The sequence below is a fragment of the Protomyctophum parallelum genome (assembly GCF_964188405.1).
Source record: "Protomyctophum parallelum genome assembly, chromosome: 5".
Lineage (NCBI taxonomy): Eukaryota > Metazoa > Chordata > Actinopteri > Myctophiformes > Myctophidae > Protomyctophum > Protomyctophum parallelum.
Genome location: NC_139702.1, coordinates 1,298,519 through 1,318,860, shown reverse-complemented (window position 1 = coordinate 1,318,860; position 20,342 = coordinate 1,298,519). Strand labels below are relative to the sequence as shown.

Genomic DNA, 20,342 nt, shown 5'->3' with positions numbered 1-20,342 from the left:
AATGACAACAGGGTGCAATAAGCGAGCAGAAAGCTTTTGGCAGCAATACATAATAAAGTGTTCAAAGAAAGCTTTGGAATGGAATTATTATACCATTCTATATTCTATGTCACTACACTTCCTGTCTTTGTGCAATACACATATATGAGTAAGAGACTCATTATTGCACTGAATGATTGTTAATATTTAGGCCTGGAAATTGGGTTAAATATAAATATATTCTTGAAACGTTTTGGAAATTCATTGGTACAAATATGTGGGAACCCTGGAGGGGAAGTGCCATCGCGGTACACTCAAACCCCTTTTCATCCAAAAGAACTTTGTGTTTCTAGAACGGGTTCCTTTTCCACCAAAAGAACTTTGGTTCTAGAAATGGTTCCTTTTCCACCAAAAGTACTTCAGTTCTATAGAACTGGTTCCGTTCTAGATCCTTGGAACCTTGGTGGTGCTTTCACGGAACCGGCGGAAACCATTCTTTTGGTTCCAGATCCGGAAAAAGGAGACACTCTGAATCTGAACTCGTTCAATGTTAGGCGGGATGGAACCGGTCCGGTTCATCCCCAGTGGAAAAGGGGCCTCGGCGCCAGTCAGAAGGGTGTGGCCTCTAGAGGGGCAGGGCCATCACGGTACACTCGGCGCCAGTCAGACGGGTGGGGCCACTAGAGGGGCAGGGCCATCACGGTACACTCGGCGCCAGTCAGAAGGGTGGGGCCTCTAGAGGGGCAGGGCCATCACGGTACACTCGGCGCCAGTCAGAAGGGTGGGGCCTCTAGAGGGGCAGGGCCATCACGGTACACTCGGTGCCAGTCAGAAGGGTGTGTCCTCTAGAGGGGCAGGGCCATCACGGTACACTCGGTGCCAGTCAGAAGGGTGGGGCCTCTAGAGGGGCAGGGCCATCACGGTACACTCGGTGCCAGTCAGAAGGGTGGGGCCACTAGAGGGGCAGGGCCATCACGGTACACTCGGCGCCAGTCAGAAGGGTGGGGCCTCTAGAGGGGCAGGGCCATCACGGTACACTCGGTGCCAGTCAGAAGGGTGGGGCCTCTAGAGGGGCAGGGCCATCACGGTACACTCGGTGCCAGTCAGAAGGGTGGGGCCTCTAGAGGGGCAGGGCCATCACGGTACACTCGGTGCCAGTCAGAAGGGTGGGGCCACTAGAGGGGCAGGGCCATCACGGTACACTCGGCGCCAGTCAGAAGGGTGGGGCCTCTAGAGGGGCAGGGCCATCACGGTACACTCGGTGCCAGTCAGAAGGGTGGGGCCACTAGAGGGGCAGGGCCATCACGGTACACTCGGCGCCAGTCAGAAGGGTGGGGCCACTAGAGGGGCAGGGCCATCACGGTACACTCGGCGCCAGTCAGAGGGGTGTGGCCTCTAGAGGGGCAGGGCCATCACGGTACACTCTGCGCCAGTCAGAAGGGTGGGGCCACTAGAGGGGCAGGGCCATCACGGTACACTCGGCGCCAGTCAGCGGGTCAGGCAGCTTACAGACCTCCCTCCAGCCGTCTCTCTCCGGGTGGAACTCCATGACGGTCCTCAGCGTCACCTCACGGCCGTCCCTCCACCTATGGGGTTGATTTGAACAGAAATGTTTTATTTTAGCGTTATAGTCATCATAGTCACTTTGGAATGTAACTTCATTTAGTTTTAGTCGTATTTTAGTCATCTGGAATGTTTCTACCTTTATCCAAATGAATTTCATAACATTTTAGTCGACTACACCTACAGTTGTAATGCCTGGTTTTACACTTGGTTGTGTCTGCTCTTTATGTCTGCTGTTTTCAGCATGCAACCAAGCATAAAATGACTTGTCTTTTAATTCTACTGGATCTCTTCTCCACTAGTCCCTCCCTGACATTTTAGTCTACTGTAGTTTTTATTCGTCCACAAAACTGCATGCTTACTTTTTTTTGTAGGCCTATTTCGTTTTTGTTTGGTGTTTGTCTGTGGAAAAGGCCGTCGAGTCGACAGACATTTTTCATCATGGTTTTGGTCAAAACAAAATCAACACTGGCGCCTCCTCCTCCTCCACCCACCTCGTGCCCCCACAGAGCAGCACCATGCCCGCGGGCGTGCTCGCCATCCCGTAGCCGAAGGAGGTGTGGGCGGGGGTCAGCGGCCGCAGCCGTGTCCACATGTCGCCCGCGGGGTCGTAGCTCTCGATGTCGCAGAAGGGCTCGCGCTCGCCCAGCAGCGCGTAGAGGCGGCCGCAGGCGGACGCCAGGCGGTGGCCGAACCGCCCGATGGACATGGACGCTCTCTGCTCCCACGCTGTGGCACCGGCGCCCCCCGCAGGCGCCCAGCGGAACAGCTCTCGGCAGGCCTGGGTCACAATGATTACGTATAATCGTGTTTGATGGATTCATTGATTGATTGAAATATTTCACAGTATGCAGAATGGGTACATTTCAAAGGAAAGCATAAGTCAATACAAAAGGTTACTTTGAGGACGAAACCAGGATCATTTAGAGACGTACAAATATATAACGCTTCTATGAAAGGACAAGAAATCATCATATGAAGAAAGGGAAAAAAGGGAAATACATGGGGGGGGGGGGATCCTGATTATTTGAGACAATCTTATTTTGTCACAATATGATGTAATCGTTTCCATGTTCAAAATGTTCATATGTTTAAAAAAAGCATAAATAGCTGATCTACATGCTTTGTAGCTCTCCGCTTTTTCAGGGTTTTTTGTCTCCACCAGGCCGAAGGCATGGGGGGAGAGTATGTTTTGCACTCCGTCCGTCCGTCCGTCCGTCCGTCCGTGTGTGTGTGTGTGTGTGTCCGTGTGTCCGTCCGTCCGTCCGTGAGCAGCTAATCTCGGCCACCGTTAACCCGGTCGATGCCAAATTTTGCACACACACTCCCTGGATTCCAACGATGAACCTCTGCCCCAAACTTTCCAGAACGGCCTGTTATAGCGCCACCAGGAGGCCGCTTTGTGCAAAACAGGTTTTTGCACAGCACACCTACAGATTTTGTCCAAACATCACGCAAATTGGTACACAGTCTCTCTAGAGCCATTCAACCAAACCGGTCTTTCAGATTTCTCACACTCCATCCTGATTGGTTAAGATTGGCTTCCAAAGTTCACAGGAGTGCTCAGTTTCAAACAAAATGCTGCAAATCATGAACACATCGCGTGATTTCCGTGAAATTGTGCACCCACATTCCCACTAGGCCGAGGACAAAATGCCACATGAACAATTTCAACTCAGCCTCAAGGTGGCGCTATAACTGGCCGAAAAGTAAATTTTTACCTCTAACTGCACGGATCTGTGGATAACCTGGTGGAGACCTGTGCCCAGAAGGGCACTTTTTCTAGTTTTGTATGAAATGAATTAATTCCTAAAAGAGGCCAACATTTTGCATTTTTTATTCATAAGTAAGTAAGTAGCCTTGCCGAGCCATGAGGCCCATAGGGCAGGAGCCTATCTCCTGTTTCTGTAGCCATGAGGCCCATAGGGCAGGAGCCTATCTCCTGTTTCTGTAGCGTGAGGCAGCTTGATGTACAAGTACACCCCCTGGACATGACGCTAGTATGTCACAGGGACTTACCCCCAATCCAACCCTTGATGCTGAGTGTCAAGCAGGGAGGCACTGGGTCCCATTTTTACAGTCTTTGGTTTGACCCGACTGGGGATCGAACCCCAACCTCCCAGTCTCAGGGCGGACACTCTAACCACAAGGCCACTGAGCTTTTTTATTCATACTGTCCAATAATGTTCAAATGCCAAAATAAAATCAAATAATTAAATCGTTAATCGCAATTATTAGAGTGACGATTAATCATCAACTTAAATGTTGTAACGCTGATATCATCCGGGGAGGAATACGTTAGTCCGATAGATATTAGTGGCTCAGGGGTATAGTGGCCGGATGGTAACCGTAAGGTTGCCAGTTCGAACCCTTACTTACTTACACCTATCGCCCAACCTTGGGCATAGGCCACGAACATGAGCTCTCCAGGCATCCCGGTCCTGGGCCATTCTCTCCAGCTGTCCCCATGTATGACCAGATCTCTTCACGTCTGCGTCTAGGTCACGCCGCCAGGTGTTTCTTGGTCTGCCCCTTTTCCTTTTCCCTTGTGGGTTCCAGAACAGGGCGTATCTTGTGATACTAGAGGCGAAGGGTGTGGCCAATCCATCGCCAGCATCTTTGTAGTATATATTTTTCGTATAGTTCGAACCCGGGCTCCCCCAGAGTTAGTGTCAAAGTGTCCTTGAGCAAGACACTGAACCCCTAATTGCTCCTGATGTGCTGGTTGGTGCCTTGCATGGTTTCCGCCGCCATCGGTGTGTGAATGTGTGGGTGAATGGGTGAATGTAATGCACAATCTATGTAAAGCGCCTTGGATAAAGGCGCTATATAAATGGACCATTTTACGTATAGTGGCAACCGCTGGACGCAACGTGGGGTTCAGTGTCTTGCCCAAGGATACTTCGACAGTACAGTAGACAGGAGGAGCCGGGATTCGAACCGCCGACCTACAGATCATTGGACGACCTGCTCTACCTCCTGAGCCACAGCCGCCCTGCAGGGTTAAGACACATGTGTGGCCGGTTAAGGCTCACCCGTGGCTTCTGCGTGCGGTTAGGCGGTTAGGTTTCTGGTTTAAGGCTCACCCGTGGCTTCTGTGTGCGGTTAGGCGGTTAGGTTTCTGGTTTAAGGACTTCAGTGTTCTGTACCATACTATTGTATGTATGTTTGCTTTCGCCATCATTGTTGAAGAAGAGTCTGGGCAAAGACATGCAGCCCCTCATCATCCCTACCTCTCGGCTGCTCTCTGGCGCCCCCCGCTGGCCGCTGCCTCCCGACACGTAGACGGCGTCTCCCAGCACGGCGGAGGCGTGTCCGTGGAGGGGGCGGGGCATGGGCGTGGCCCGCCGCCACGCGCCGCCGCCCTCCATGTCGTAAAACTCCACCGATGACATCACGGAGGCGGAGTCTGTTTCAAGGTTATATGATAGTTAACTAACAAAATGTAAAGTAAAATTTAATGAACCAAAAAACTCTAACTGAAACTATATTGTACAAAGCTAAATCGAACTGAAATTATTGACATAGTTTTAGTTTTTTGTTGAGTTTTTATTACACAATAGTGATAGTCTTATTTACTCTGACCTTTTTTAATCCTTCACCTGCCAATGTATGAAAAAGCTTAAAACTAACTAGCAACTAGCAAACCCACTCTAAAAAACGAACTAAAACTAAACTATAATGAAAAATCCTAAACTAAATCTAAGCGTCGTCTCAAAAAGAAAATAGGAAACCAGCTCTAAAAACGAATTAAAATGAACTGAATTAAAAAACAAACAAAAAAAAACGTCAAAACGAACTGAAACTCAACCCAAACTATTCTAACCTTGGTCTGTTTCCGGGTGCGCTCGGCTCCGCCCCCCCAGGGCGTAGATGACTCCTCCCAGCACGCAGCAGGCCAATCGGGCTCTGCCGTGTCGCATGGAGGCCGCCTCCTCCCAGCGCTGGAAGCGCCCGTCATATCGCCACACACGATTGGACGGCGCCACGGCCACCGATTTGCCTCCACCGTCCTCGTCCTCGTCTCCCGTCACCTGATTGGTCAACGTTAAAATTTTGACAGAAAAATATTTAAATGGTTTTAATAGTTGTGCTCTTTAATTTGACTAAAACTCCATTTAGTTTCAGTCATCTGAAATGTTTTAGTATTTTGTCTAGTTTTAGTCGACATATAATCTAAAGTTGATTTGTGTACATAGTTACTTTCCACCACTGGACAAAAGGCATAGTCGCACCTGGTCTCCACCAATCACGAAGAGGAACCCGCCCAGCGTACACACGCAGTGGTTCTTCAGCCGGCCAATGGGGTCGCAGCCCAGTGACGAGCACTTCCTGGTCCGGAGGTCCAAAGCCAGGATTGGCCGTCGCTCTGGCCAATGGCGACTGGCACCGCCCCCCACCAGGAGCAGGTGATTGGCCCCTGGCGCGCGCACCGTCGACTGCCTGCTTTGCCTGATTGGCCGCGCGTCTCCCAGCCCGTGATACTCCAGCGCCCGGGTCACATGACCTCGGATCAGAGGCGTGGCCAAAGCCGGGTGCATGGGGGAGTGGCTTAGGGCCGTGAGGTCATCGGCATCGACCAATCCGAAGCGCAGGCGGCTCAGCAGGAGGTTGGACCTGTGGATGAAATCTTTTGATTGATTGATTGATTGATTGATTGATTGATTGATTGATTGATTGATTTTGACAGAATGAAATTCAATTTAGTTTTTTGTCACATTTCTCGTCTGAAATGTTTCGGCATTGGTCTGGTTTTTGTCGACTAAATATGAGATTCTAGTCGACTAAAATCTAGTATTCTACTGTCGACTAAAATTCATTTAGGTGGTGCCTTGATGGTGTCGTAAATGGCTGATTTTACACTTGGTTCCATGCTGAAAATAGCCAATGTAATACAAGGTGTAGGCTTTTAGATCTGCTATCTTCAGAGCACATGAAATGACTTGTCTTTTAGTTCTAATGGATCTCTTCTTCACTAGTCCCTCCCTGACATTTTAGTCTTTAGTCTTTTATTTGTTGACCAAATCGTGAATATATTTAGTCTCAGTTTTAGTCATCATATAGCTTCGTTTTTAGTTAGTTTTCATCCGTGAAAAAAAGCTAGTCGTGGAACATTTTTTCCGTCATAGTTTTGAGTCGAAGGAAATCATCAACGACCTCAGCAGCGGCATCGGTCCGTTCTCGTCCAGCCAATCCAGACACAGCCTGACGAGCTCCGCCTCTCTGACCCCAGGCATGTCGTCAGAGTCTAGCACCGCCGTCAGTGATTGGACGTTGAGCCCCAGGAGCCCGCCCCTGTCGGGCTGCTGCAGCAACGCCCACATCTTCACGGCGACCGCTTGATTGGCAGCCGCCAGGGCCTCGGGGAGGGCGTGTCTCTCGGCCAGGTTGGCGTAGCGGCAGCAGGTTCGAACGCAGAGGCCGTCCGTTATGTAGCGCTGACAAATCGCTACGGCAACGTCTATCTGGAGGTATCTGGAAGGATGGGATCATAACATTACATATCGCCATGGTAACATCCTCCTGGAGGATGGGACCATAACATTACATATCGCTATGGCAACGTCTATCTGGAGGTATCTGGAAGGATGGGATCATAACATTACATATCGCCATGGTAACATCCTCCTGGAGGATGGGACCATAACATTACATATCGCTATGGCAACGTCTATCTGGAGGTATCTGGAAGGATGGGATCATAACATTACATATCGCCATGGTAACATCCTCCTGGAGGATGGGACCATAACATTACATATCGCTATGGCAACGTCTATCTGGAGGTATCTGGAAGGATGGGATCGTAACATTACATATCACAACGATTAACGACATTGTTGTGATCATCAAAAATATGCTTAAAAGTTAAATTGCCACTTTTGTTTACCACTTGAACCCCCAGCATCCCGATTCTGCAAGCAACGTTGTAAGCTTGTAGATCTACTATTTTTTTTGGCTAGCGGTTTGTGCGTAGTGAAATACTGATGAAGGGGAAAGGAACTGGTTGGAATAACGTGTTCCTTCCACACGCTACTGTACGTGTTCCTTCCACACGCTACTGTACGTGTTCCTTCCACACGCTACTGTACGTCCAACCAGGGAAACTCTCCCCTGCCTCCTTCCACACGCTACTGTACGTCCAACCAGGGAAACTCTACTGTACGTCCAACCAGGGAAACTCTACTGTACGTCCAACCAGGGAAACTCTACTGTACGTCCAACCAGGGAAACTCTACTGTACGTCCAACCAGGGAAACTCTACTGTACGTCCAACCAGGGAAACTCTCCCCTGCCAGGCGAATAGAAGCAGCTTGGACTCCTCATGCATTGAAGGAAGCATTGAGGTCAGTCAGTTGCTCTTCCCAGAGGGAGTGTAGCGCCCAGAATTACATTAGACAATTGACAATGGGTGAAAAAAAATTAATTGAAAGAATTGTGTGATAAAAAGTGTAAAGAATATACATAAATATACATTTATACGATAAATGTTAATAACAATCACCTCCCTTACCTGGCGGCCTCTAGGACCTCGGGCAGGGTCACGGGTGACAGGCGGAGCCAGCCGCCATACAGGAAGTCTAGCGCGGCACCGAGCCCCGCGGCCGTTACCGCGGGGATGCTAACGCGGTCCGCGCGCCGCTCCGCGGTGCGCTCCCCGAACAGCGCGCGGAAGTAGTCGCTGGACGCGGCCAGCAGGGGGCGGTGGCACGGGAACGAGGCCCCGCCCGTCTCCAGAACCACGTCGCACATCGCTCCGTCCGCGCGGAGCCGCTGGAAACCCGCCAAGAGGCCCGCCCCCTGGGAGGGGCCAAACTGGAGGGAGTAACTCTCCATCCGATCACAGAGGAGAGGAGAGGAGAGCAGTGTGTTTCCAATGGAGAGGAGAGGAGAGGAGAGGAGAGGAGAGGAGAGGAGAGGAGAGGAGAGGAGAGGAGAGGAGAGGAGAGGAGAGGAGAGGAGAGGAGAGGAGAGGAGAGGAGAGGAGAGGAGAGGAGAGGAGGGGAGGGGAGAGGAGAGGAGATGTGAGAAAAGGGACAGGGATTAAGGAGACATTAAAGTTGAACGAAGGTTAAACTAAAGACAAACACAGTTTTAGAAAAGCAGGAGAAGAAGCCATGGAGGACAGATGATGGAAAGCAGAGAGGAGACGCACGGAGACCAACGACCGCTCCATGAAGACTGGAACAGAGAGAGAGAGAGAGAGGAGAGGAGAGTCTTCTGTAAACTGTGTGTGTGTGTGTGTGTGTGTGTGTGTGTGTGTACTTTGCAGGCATGTGCCTCTTAACACCGTGATATATGAGGGTCAAACCAGCACGCACACATACACATGCATGCACGCACGCACGGCGCACGCACGCACACACGCACGCACAGTGATGTTGTTGTTACAACATCTTTACTGTTTGTTTGTTGCCCTTTACGCTGTGTCCATGTGGGACTATCACACACACACACACACACACACACGCACGCACACAGACAGACAGACAGACAGACAGACAGACAGAGGGTTTCAGGACAGATTAACTCATTGGTTAAATGCAGCTGCTTGCTCACAGCATTGCCACGTCTGATGATTATCAGCGTCTTTGGGCTTGTTTTTTATGTAAAGTTGCTTCTAAATATTGAAGTGGTCCTTTAAATGTTCCAGTTCCAATTATGTCTGCTCATTTCACTTGTTTAATCTGTATCCTCCTGTGTGAGTTCTCTCTCTCCTGATTGGATAGCTTAATTATAGCTGGAGACGCATGTTCTGCTTACTAAAGCTTGCACAGATCCAGACTCTGCAGTGAGTACTAACAGAGTATAGAGGCTATTTATTTAGTACTTATTCTAACAAAGGAAAATCACCTTAACCTTTATTAACATAGATTTTCACAATCAGGAGAAGACACAGATTAGCTTAATTGGTTTTAGTTTGAGGTATTATTCAGGTTCAGGTCCGGATTGAAATTGTGATTGTGGTTATAGAGGTTAGATTAGATTGGGCCAGCACAAGTAAAAATATCGTTTTTGATGAAAAGAATAATATATATATGATATATTTTTATGTCCCCGTGTTTCTTAGGCTCGTATGCCTGTGTGCGGAAAATGGGAGCACATTTCCAACGTGTCTCAAACACTAATTCACCTTCACAGAACCTATTGTGGTTCGGCTTTTAGCGGCATCTCTCTCTCTCTCTCTCTCTCTCTCCCTCTCCCTCTCCATAGCATTACACTATGACCTGATGGCGACTAAACATAGCCACAGCTGTCGTGTGTGTGTGTGTGTGTGAGAGAGATCAGATCAGATCAGACAGACTCTTTCAACTTTCATTCCCTCATGAATAGGATGGATTCGGGGAGCTCAGAGTGTCTCCATTATCTCACACACACACACACACACACACACACACACACACACACACACACACACACACACACACACACGCCAAGTGGATTATTTAGAGGGTAGAAATGGACTCGGGCAGAACCAAGTATTCTGTATACGCCAGGGGATGGGAGGGGTCAGGGGTCTGTCGCCGCCAGCCCTATAGCGCGTCGCAGTCCCGCCCCCTTTCAGAACGACCAGGAAATTATTCTCCATTAATTTTCTCAAACAATTTTTTCAAAACGTATTTATTTAAAGACCTTTTAAGCACCGTACGAAGCCAACTCGAGTCGTGACAAATCATGACAACAAACAAACATGACCAAACAAATAATTACTAAGAAGAAAAACAACAAAAAAAGTGTTGTTACCTGCCGTTCTTTTCTATACTTTCTAATTATTTGTTTGGTCCAAAACATTGTGTTTATTGTCATGATTTGTCACGACAAGAGTTGTCTTTGTCCGCGGCGTAAACGTCTTTAAATAAATACTTTCTGAAAAGTCTATGAGGAAAATGAACGGGGATTTATTTTCCGGGTCTCTCGAGGGGGCGGGACTGCGACACTATTCAGTATTTTAGCCGTGACGTGAGCGCCCCCTCCTGAGATACTTCCGGGTCCTACTTTTGTGTCGCTTTTGTGTCCCCATGGAGTTATACTGTGACGCTCCGTCGGACTAAATCTGAGACGAAAACAACCACAAAAGTCTCATTTTACCGCTTTCCTTTCCTCGCAACAACAAAGCTGCGCTGCTCTCCAAAATCTGGCTGTGACAGGCCGTCTGCCCCACATGGAATACTATCGCCATTTTATTTGATTGTGTCAACTAAATCCTCATTAATGCAAACTAGATTCAACATACTCAAGCCTGCACACATTGTAAATATCCCCCGAAATATTTTACCGAGCAAATGGACTGTTGCCACCTTCAATAATAATGATAATAATAGTCTTTATTGTCTCCACATCATATATTTTTGTTGTCATGGACACTTGTACAAAACATTAATAATTCTACTAGAGTTGGAAGCATTAAGACCCATTTTAACCCTCTATGGCTTCCTTTCTGAAAAATAACGTCAATTTAAAAAGATTCACGCGTTTAGATATTCTATTTACAATGGGATGCGGACGGGAGCTGGTGCCACTTGGACCCGGACGTAACGTAGCACTACAAAATGACGTCGGACTTAAATACTGAATAGGAGTACGAACAGTGACAAATATCGCCCTCCTCCCCCCCGCCCGGCGACCATCCCCCGAACGCGGGTCAGTAGTGTTTGTATAGATGCTCGACAACGCCGGACGCACCACGGTGGATTCAAACCCACAACCTCTGCGGTGTTTTACCACTGCATCACCTGATGCCTGTCTAAAAGAGGCTTTGCTTACAATTAAGATTCAGTTTGGGGTTATGATTAGACATTTAAAAGGTCACGTATATTTGTTATTTTCAGTGCACGACACAATCGTGCAAATGTACACAATTTCTTGTCCTAAAATGTTGATGCCCTCACAGATATAGTAATACAAATGTGTCTGTACACTTGTACAAGAGCAGCTTAACCCATTCTGACCGCATCATGTTATGCTTTAGCTATTTAAAAATAGCAGACCTACAAGCTCATATCGCGCCACCGAGTGGCGCGATATGAGCTTGTAGGTCTGCTATTTTTGAAAAATCGAAGAGCGACTGACATAGAAGAATTCTTTTTTAGAATCTGATCTCAGGTCAGAATGGAAACTGTCAGGATGTAGAAGACATTTCTAGAATCTGATCTCAGGTCAGAATGGGTTAATAAAGTGTTGTTATTGAAATGAATGTGTGTTTTCAGACCAGAAGCATCCGCCCCGCCTCACCGTCAGACAACAAGGTCTTAATACAACAAACAGATCCAGACAGTCTAGTAAGTAAACATGCATGACCTTTGACCTTGTATCTCCACATTTCAACTTTTTCAACGTTTGTTTTTTTTCGTAAATGAATGCCCTATTTCATCATACAAGTACGTCACGGCAAAGTAAAATAGCCAGTCTACAAGCTCACAATGCTCGCATGAGCTTGTTTTTCATCGTCCTGATTCCTCCCATGTCAGCAAAAAAAAGGTTGAGGAGGAAAACAACTACTATAGCCAAATTCCAATACCTCTAATCTCGGCCACTCGCTCACTCACACTCGCTCACTCCAGCATGGTGGTGTTACAGTGAAATTGGTGACCTGCTGAAATATGTGACAATCGTGTAGACGTCACATAATAATGTCAGTCTGAATGTGAATCATTGCAGTTTGTTCATTTAGTTCAACCTAACGGTATTCAGGCCACGTTTTTAAAGACCTCTATGTAAGTTCATGTATGAAGTCCATGAGATGTTCACATATTTCGACAGGTCACCAATTTCACCGTAATTTGCCATGCTGGAGTGGTCGAGTGTGAGTGAGCGAGTGGCCGAGATTTTGGGTATTGGAATTTGGCTTATGTGCTACCAGGAGATCTCCGTCATGCGGTCTTTTCAGTGGTTTATGATTGATCGCGCTCTTCGCCGAATGAATAGTTCTAGGTTGCTTTAGCAACAGACAAAACCGGAAGTGAAAAGTCTGCCTCCATCCAAAGTCTGCCTCCTTCCGCCTCAATGTAATCGGATTTACACCAATATGCATTTATCTTGGTTTATTATTATTATTATTATTTTATTTTTTGTTTCAAAACAATCTTTATTCATGGCCCATAACTATAGCACCGATGATGGCGGTGGGCGGCACTTTACACAGATAATTAATTAACTAATTAATACCTGGCAGTTAATGAGTTTAACAGGTTAAGTAAAACATGTGTGTACTAATTGTTCCATCACTGGAACTACCAGGTGTATTCTGGCCAGGCGTTGGTGGTACGACACACAGGGCAGCCCTCTCCTCCAATCAGGAGCATGAAGACATCCCTTCAGTCTGCACACCACCCCTCAATACAGACGACATCCTATCAGTCTGCACACCACCCCTCAATACAGACGACATCCCATCAGTCTGCACCCCACCCCTCAATACAGTCTGCACCCCACCCCTCAATACAGTCTGCACCCCACCCCTCAATACAGACGACATCCCATCAGTCTGCACCCCACCCCTCAATACAGACGACATCCTATCAGTCTGCACCCCACCCCTCAATACAGACGACATCCCATCAGTCTGCACCCCACCCCTCAATACCGACGACATCCCATCAGTCTGCACCCCACCCCTCAATACAGACGACATGCTATCAGTCTGCACACCACCCCTCAATACAGACGACATCCTATCAGTCTGCACCCCACCCCTCAATACTCACACAGCTAACAGCAGAGTATCAGGAACCCAAAGTAAGTCAAATCACACCCGTGGAAACTGAGTGGTGCAACTCCCCTCTCCCCCCCCCCTCCTCTCCTCTCTCTCTATCTCTCTCATTAGCAGGCAACAGTCATAGACTGTAAAAAATATGGACAAAGCGTTCCCCGGGTCTAACATGGACGTAAAATGAAGCCTGTTATTCCTGCACTGTAAGTCGCCATCTTTCTAGATCCGTTTTGGCCCAGCTGGCCATTGGCTGGCTCCGTTTTGGCCCAGCTGGCCATTGGCTGGCCCAGACAACGAGGCGGGACTTCCCCCCTTCTTCTCCGTTGGTTTTTATTTTGACTCGAGTGGGAGGGGAATCCCGATCATAGACTGTAACGGTAGCCACGCCCCTCAGAACATACGCAACTTTATGGTAATTTTTTTAATTAATGGGACCATAATTTTCCAAAAAGAATATTATGACATTAGAAATGAGACTTTAAACTAGTGACTGGAAGCAGAAAGAATTCATGACCATGTTTATTAAGGTAATACAGTCTAGGTGAAGTTGGGCCCAAATACATGGACTTCTATGGGGCTATGGGTTTTTCTGGGTCCAGTGACAGCGCCACAACAGGCCATTATATGAACTACGATTTCCTTAGTGGCTTCACAAAATATCTGTCTGACTGCCCCCCTGGTTAAATATCTGTCTGACTGCCCCCCTGGTTAAATATCTGTCTGACTGCCCCCCTGGTTAAATATCTGTCTGACTGCCCCCCTGGTTAAATATCTGTCTGACTGCCCCCCTGGTTAAATATCTGTCTGACTGCCCCCCTGGTTAAACATCTGTCTGACTGTCCCCCTGGTTAAATATCTGTCTGACTGCCCCCCTGGTTAAATATCTGTCTGACTGCCCCCCTGGTTAAATATCTGTCTGACTGCCCCCCTGGTTAAATATCTGTCTGACTGCCCCCTGGTTAAATATCTGTCTGACTGCCCCCCTGGTTAAATATCTGTCTGACTGCCCCCCTGGTTAAATATCTGTCTGACTGCCCCCCTGGTTAAATATCTGTCTGACTGCCCCCCTGGTTAAATATCTGTCTGACTGCCCCCCTGGTTAAATATCTGTCTGACTGCCCCCCTGGTTAAATATCTGTCTGACTGCCCCCCTGGTTAAATATCTGTCTGACTGCCCCCCTGGTTAAATATCTGTCTGACTGCCCCCCTGGTTAAATATCTGTCTGACTGCCCCCCTGGTTAAATATCTGTCTGACTGCCCCCCTGGTTAAATATCTGTCTGACTGCCCCCCTGGTTAAATATCTGTCTGACTGCCCCCCTGGTTAAATATCTGTCTGACTGCCCCCCTGGTTAAATATCTGTCTGACTGCCCCCCTGGTTAAATATCTGTCTGACCGCCCCCCTGGTTAAATATCTGTCTGACCGCCCCCCTGGTTAAATATCTGTCTGACTGCCCCCCCTGGTTAAATATCTGTCTGACTGCCCCCCTGGTTAAATATCTGTCTGACTGCCCCCCTGGTTAAATATCTGTCTGACTGCCCCCCTGGTTAAATATCTGTCTGACTGCCCCCCTGGTTAAATATCTGTCTGACCGCCCCCCTGGTTAAATATCTGTCTGACCGCCCCCCTGGTTAAATATCTGTCTGACTGCCCCCCTGGTTAAATATCTGTCTGACTGCCCCCCTGGTTAAATATCTGTCTGACCGCCCCCCCTGGTTAAATATCTGTCTGACCGCCCCCCTGGTTAAATATCTGTCTGACTGCCCCCCCCTGGTTAAATATCTGTCTGACCGCCCCCCTGGTTAAATATCTGTCTGACTGCCCCCCTGGTTAAATATCTGTCTGACCGCCCCCCTGGTTAAATATCTGTCTGACTGCCCCCCTGGTTAAATATCTGTCTGACTGCCCCCCTGGTTAAATATCTGTCTGACCGCCCCCCTGGTTAAATATCTGTCTGACTGCCCCCCTGGTTAAATATCTGTCTGACTGCCCCCCTGGTTAAATATCTGTCTGACTGCCCCCCTGGTTAAATATCTGTCTGACTGCCCCCCTGGTTAAATATCTGTCTGACTGCCCCCCTGGTTAAATATCTGTCTGACTGCCCCCCTGGTTAAATATCTGTCTGACTGCCCCCCTGGTTAAATATCTGTCTGACTGCCCCCCTGGTTAAATATCTGTCTGACTGCCCCCCTGGTTAAATATCTGTCTGACTGCCCCCCTGGTTAAATATCTGTCTGACTGCCCCCCTGGTTAAATATCTGTCTGACTGCCCCCCTGGTTAAATATCTGTCTGACTGCCCCCCTGGTTAAATATCTGTCTGACTGCCCCCCTGGTTAAATATCTGTCTGACTGCCCCCCTGGTTAAATATCTGTCTGACTGCCCCCCTGGTTAAATATCTGTCTGACTGCCCCCCTGGTTAAATATCTGTCTGACTGCCCCCCTGGTTAAATATCTGTCTGACCGCCCCCCTGGTTAAATATCTGTCTGACTGCCCCCCTGACTGCCCCCCTGGTTAAATATCTGTCTGACTGCCCCCCTGGTTAAATATCTGTCTGACTGCCCCCCCCTGGTTAAATATCTGTCTGACTGCCCCCCCCTGGTTAAATATCTGTCTGACTGCCCCCCTGGTTAAATATCTGTCTGACTGCCCCCCCTGGTTAAATATCTGTCTGACTGCCCCCCTGGTTAAATATCTGTCTGACTGCCCCCCCCTGGTTAAATATCTGTCTGACTGACCCCCTGGTTAAATATCTGTCTGACTGCCCCCCTGGTTAAATATCTGTCTGACTGCCCCCCTGGTTAAATATCTGTCTGACTGCCCCCCTGGTTAAATATCTGTCTGACTGCCCCCCCTGGTTAAATATCTGTCTGACTGACCCCCTGGTTAAATATCTGTCTGACTGCCCCCCTGGTTAAATATCTGTCTGACTGCCCCCCTGGTTAAATATCTGTCTGACTGCCCCCCTGGTTAAATATCTGTCTGACTGCCCCCCTGGTTAAATATCTGTCTGACTGCCCCCCTGGTTAAATATCTGTCTGACTGCCCCCCTGGTTAAATATCTGTCTGACTGCCCCCCTGGTTAAATATCTGTCTGACTGCCCCCCTGGTTAAATATCTGTCTGACTGCCCCCCTGGTTAAATATCTGTCTGACTGCCCCCCTGGTTAAATATCTGTCTGACTGCCCCCCTGGTTAAATATCTGTCTGACTGCCCCCCTGGTTAAATATCTGTCTGACTGCCCCCCTGGTTAAATATCTGTCTGACTGCCCCCCCCTGGTTAAATATCTGTCTGACTGCCCCCCTGGTTAAATATCTGTCTGACTGCCCCCCTGGTTAAATATCTGTCTGACTGCCCCCCTGGTTAAATATCTGTCTGACTGCCCCCCTGGTTAAATATCTGTCTGACTGCCCCCCTGGTTAAATATCTGTCTGACTGCCCCCCTGGTTAAATATCTGTCTGACTGCCCCCCTGGTTAAATATCTGTCTGACTGCCCCCCTGGTTAAATATCTGTCTGACTGCCCCCCTGGTTAAATATCTGTCTGACTGCCCCCCTGGTTAAATATCTGTCTGACTGCCCCCCCCTGGTTAAATATCTGTCTGACTGCCCCCCTGGTTAAATATCTGTCTGACTGCCCCCCTGGTTAAATATCTGTCTGACTGCCCCCCTGGTTAAATATCTGTCTGACTGCCCCCCTGGTTAAATATCTGTCTGACTGCCCCCCTGGTTAAATATCTGTCTGACTGCCCCCCTGGTTAAATATCTGTCTGACTGCCCCCCTGGTTAAATATCTGTCTGACTGCCCCCCTGGTTAAATATCTGTCTGACTGCCCCCCTGGCAACAGTGCAGCACTAATACTATCTCTCTCTCTCTGTTTCTGGCACAACAGCGCCCCTACTGGTACGGTAGTCATAGTCATACTGGTGCTCATGAACCAACACACACATACTGTAGGTGAACACGGACATTGCTGTTCCTTGGAGTGGTTGCACCACTCAAAAATGTGACTTATAAAGCACATTTATTTTCATAATCGTCTAATCAACTAACTAATTTACATTGCAGATATACACAACATTGCAATCCTATATTACAATCGTCTTAATTGTGTGCGCATTGAGCACAACTTTGTGTGCACTTCCTCAATGCGTACCTCTGCGTTTTCAACCCAGCGTTGGGGGTCTTCTGTTACTGGCCAACCCAGCGTTGGGGGTCTTCGGTTACTGGCCAACCGGGCTTTGGGGGTCTTCTGTTACTGGCCAACCCAGCGTTGGGGGTCTTCTGTTACTGGCCAACCGGGCTTTGGGGGTCTTCTGTTACTGGCCAACCCAGCGTTGGGGGTCTTCTGTTACTGGCCAACCGGGCTTTGGGGGTCTTCTGTTACTGGCCAACCCAGCGTTGGGGGTCTTCGGTTACTGGCCAACCGGGCTTTGGGGGTCTTCGGTTACTGGCCAACGAGGCTTTGGGGGTCTTCGGTTACTGGCCAACGAGGCTTTCCTAGAATTGCGGTGAGATCCATAATAAGGCGTTTAATACAACCCAGCTTTTGCAGTTTCTGTTTCCGTGATGCAACGGACCGAGACGAACGCACTGCAATGTAACATTTCTAGCACCCACACAACCTGCCCAGCATGGAAAAAAGTATTTTTTTAATATTTAAATATTCTGGATATGGCTGCATCCATATACATGCATAACACACACACACACACACACACACACACACACACACACACACACACACACTTCACAGTTAACTAGTGGATGCCTCTTCTGTGCTGCCGTGTGTTTTCCTCCAGACTGGGGCTGTGGAAGGGAGACTGTCTGCGTTGGAGTCCCAGGTAGAGAGCCTGCTCTGTGGGCTGGACAGACTGAGTGCTCTGGAGCAGCGCCTGGAGGTATGTGGACTCTACCACATTAAGACCCGAGGCCCGTTCTACACATGCCTTCTGATTTGGAGGTTCTCTCACTTAGGGGGCCAAGTGGTCTGCGGCCAAATATCGGTTACACACCCAGCATTCCGAAGTATGGAATAGATAGATAGATAGATAGATAGATAGATAGATAGATAGATAGATATGGATATCTGTCATTACGGTACGGAATGGCAGTCATTGCGCTGTCACAGTAATGTAACTTTGGGAGTGTAGCCTACTGGACCCGCTCGTTCCATTTTGTGGTCTGGAATCATGGCATGACAGTGCGATGTGTTGACGATAACGCACGTATAACGCTGTGTGCTAATTCCCCCGTCCCGTCCCGTTATGAACATATAACGCTGTGTGCTAATTCCCCCGTCCCGTCCCGTTATGAACATATAACGCTGTGTGCTAATTCCCCCGTCCCGTCCCGTTATGAACGTATAACGCTGTGTGCTAATTCCCCCGTCCCGTCCCGTTATGAACATATAACGCTGTGTGCTAATTCCCCCGTCCCGTCCCGTTATGAACATATAACGCTGTGTGCTAATTCCCCCGTCCCGTCCCGTTATGAACGTATAACGCTGTGTGCTAATTCCCCCGTCCCGTCCCGTTATGAACGTATAACGCTGTGTGCTAATTCCCCCCCCCCGTCCCGTTATGAACGTATAACGCTGTGTGCTAATTCCCCCCCCCCGTCCCGTTATGAACATATAACGCTGTGTGCTAATTCCCCCGTCCCGTCCCGTTATGAACATATAACGCTGTGTGCTAATTCCCCCGTCCCGTCCCGTTATGAACATATAACGCTGTGTGCTAATTCCCCCGTCCCGTCCCGTTATGAACGTATAACGCTGTGTGCTAATTCCCCCGTCCCGTCCCGTTATGAACATATAACGCTGTGTGCTAATTCCCCCGTCCCGTCCCGTTATGAACATATAACGCTGTGTGCTAATTCCCCCGTCCCGTCCCGTTATGAACATATAACGCTGTGTGCTAATTCCCCCGTCCCGTCCCGTTATGAACATATAACGCTGTGTGCTAATTCCCCCGTCCCGTCCCGTTATGAACATATAACGCTGTGTGCTAATTGTCCCGTCCCGTCCCGTTATGAACGTATAACGCTGTGTGCTAATTCCCCCGTCCCGTCCCGTTATGAACGTATAACGCTGTGTGCTAATTCCCCCGTCCCGTCCCGTTATGAACATATAACGCTGTGTGCTAATTCCCCCGTCCCGTCCCGTTATGAACGTATAACGCTGTGTGCTAATTCCCCCGTCCCGTCCCGTTATGAACGTATAACGCTGTGTGCTAATTCCCCCGTCCCGTCCCGTTATGAACGTATAACGCTGTGTGCTAATTCCCCCGTCCCGTTATGAACATATAACGCTGTGTGCTAATTCCCCCGTCCCGTCCCGTTATGAACATATAACGCTGTGTGCTAATTCCCCCGTCCCGTCCCGTTATGAACGTCTAACGCTGTGTGCTAATTCCCCCGTCCCGTCCCGTTATGAACGTATAACGCTGTGTGCTAATTCCCCCGTCCCGTCCCGTTATGAACATATAACGCTTTGTGCTAATTCCCCCGTCCCGTCCCGGGCTGAATGGGACTCGAAAAGCCCGGTTGTATTTGTCTGGCACGGCGGAGGAGGTGGTGTAGGAGAGGAGTGTGTCACCCGCGTAGTTTAGGCAACCGTGTTGATCCCAAATTCCGAATGGGCATTTGTATCTCAGCCTGTCGATGAGGCTGGCCAATCCCAGCTCTATGTTGATGCTGAGAGAGACAGAATTATGTAATGAAAAGATTTTACACGCTGTGTCGCTATAGCCCGCGTAGGCTTAGCCCTGGACTGCCATGATGATTATCATGACAGTCATGCAGAAACTTTGCCCTGTTTTTTGCGCTCGCTGCATTTACAAGATTTCCGTATATATAAACATTCAGATTTCAAATATAAAGTACTCACAAAGTGTCCCACGGGTGTTAGTTAGTAGCAGCGCCAGCGATTAGAATTGCTGCGTCCCGCGTTGTTTAATAAAAAGCATTTTTGTCCGAGCTCCCCGGCTACTTTTTTCAAACGGGGTTCGTTTGGGAAATCCACAGTTGCACACCGGGAGCGCACTCGCCTATTAGTCTGTATTGGCAGGGCGGTCAGCGTGCCTATA

At 48.7% G+C, this 20,342-nt stretch overlaps 2 protein-coding genes across 2 annotated transcripts in view; one reads left to right on the top strand and one right to left on the bottom strand.

Annotated features, from left to right (window-relative positions):
* cep44 (centrosomal protein 44) overlaps nt 1–20,342 on the top strand; it is a 30,206-nt gene that overhangs the window by 5,214 nt on the left and 4,650 nt on the right. The window contains exons 4-6 of the mRNA XM_083765589.1: nt 11,751–11,822; nt 12,781–13,278; nt 18,057–18,155. Coding sequence (XP_083621715.1) covers nt 11,751–11,822; nt 12,781–13,278; nt 18,057–18,155 — 669 coding nt within the window. The remainder of the gene's footprint in view (nt 1–11,750; nt 11,823–12,780; nt 13,279–18,056; nt 18,156–20,342) is intronic.
* On the bottom strand, nt 1,430–8,379 carry klhl34 (kelch-like family member 34; the record flags this gene model as incomplete). The annotated part of the gene is made up of 7 exons (XM_083765528.1): nt 1,430–1,565; nt 2,037–2,323; nt 4,776–4,951; nt 5,369–5,576; nt 5,778–6,159; nt 6,700–7,017; nt 8,057–8,379. The coding sequence occupies 7 exons, from the start codon at nt 8,377–8,379 to the stop codon at nt 1,430–1,432; spliced, it is 1,830 nt and encodes a 609-aa protein (XP_083621654.1).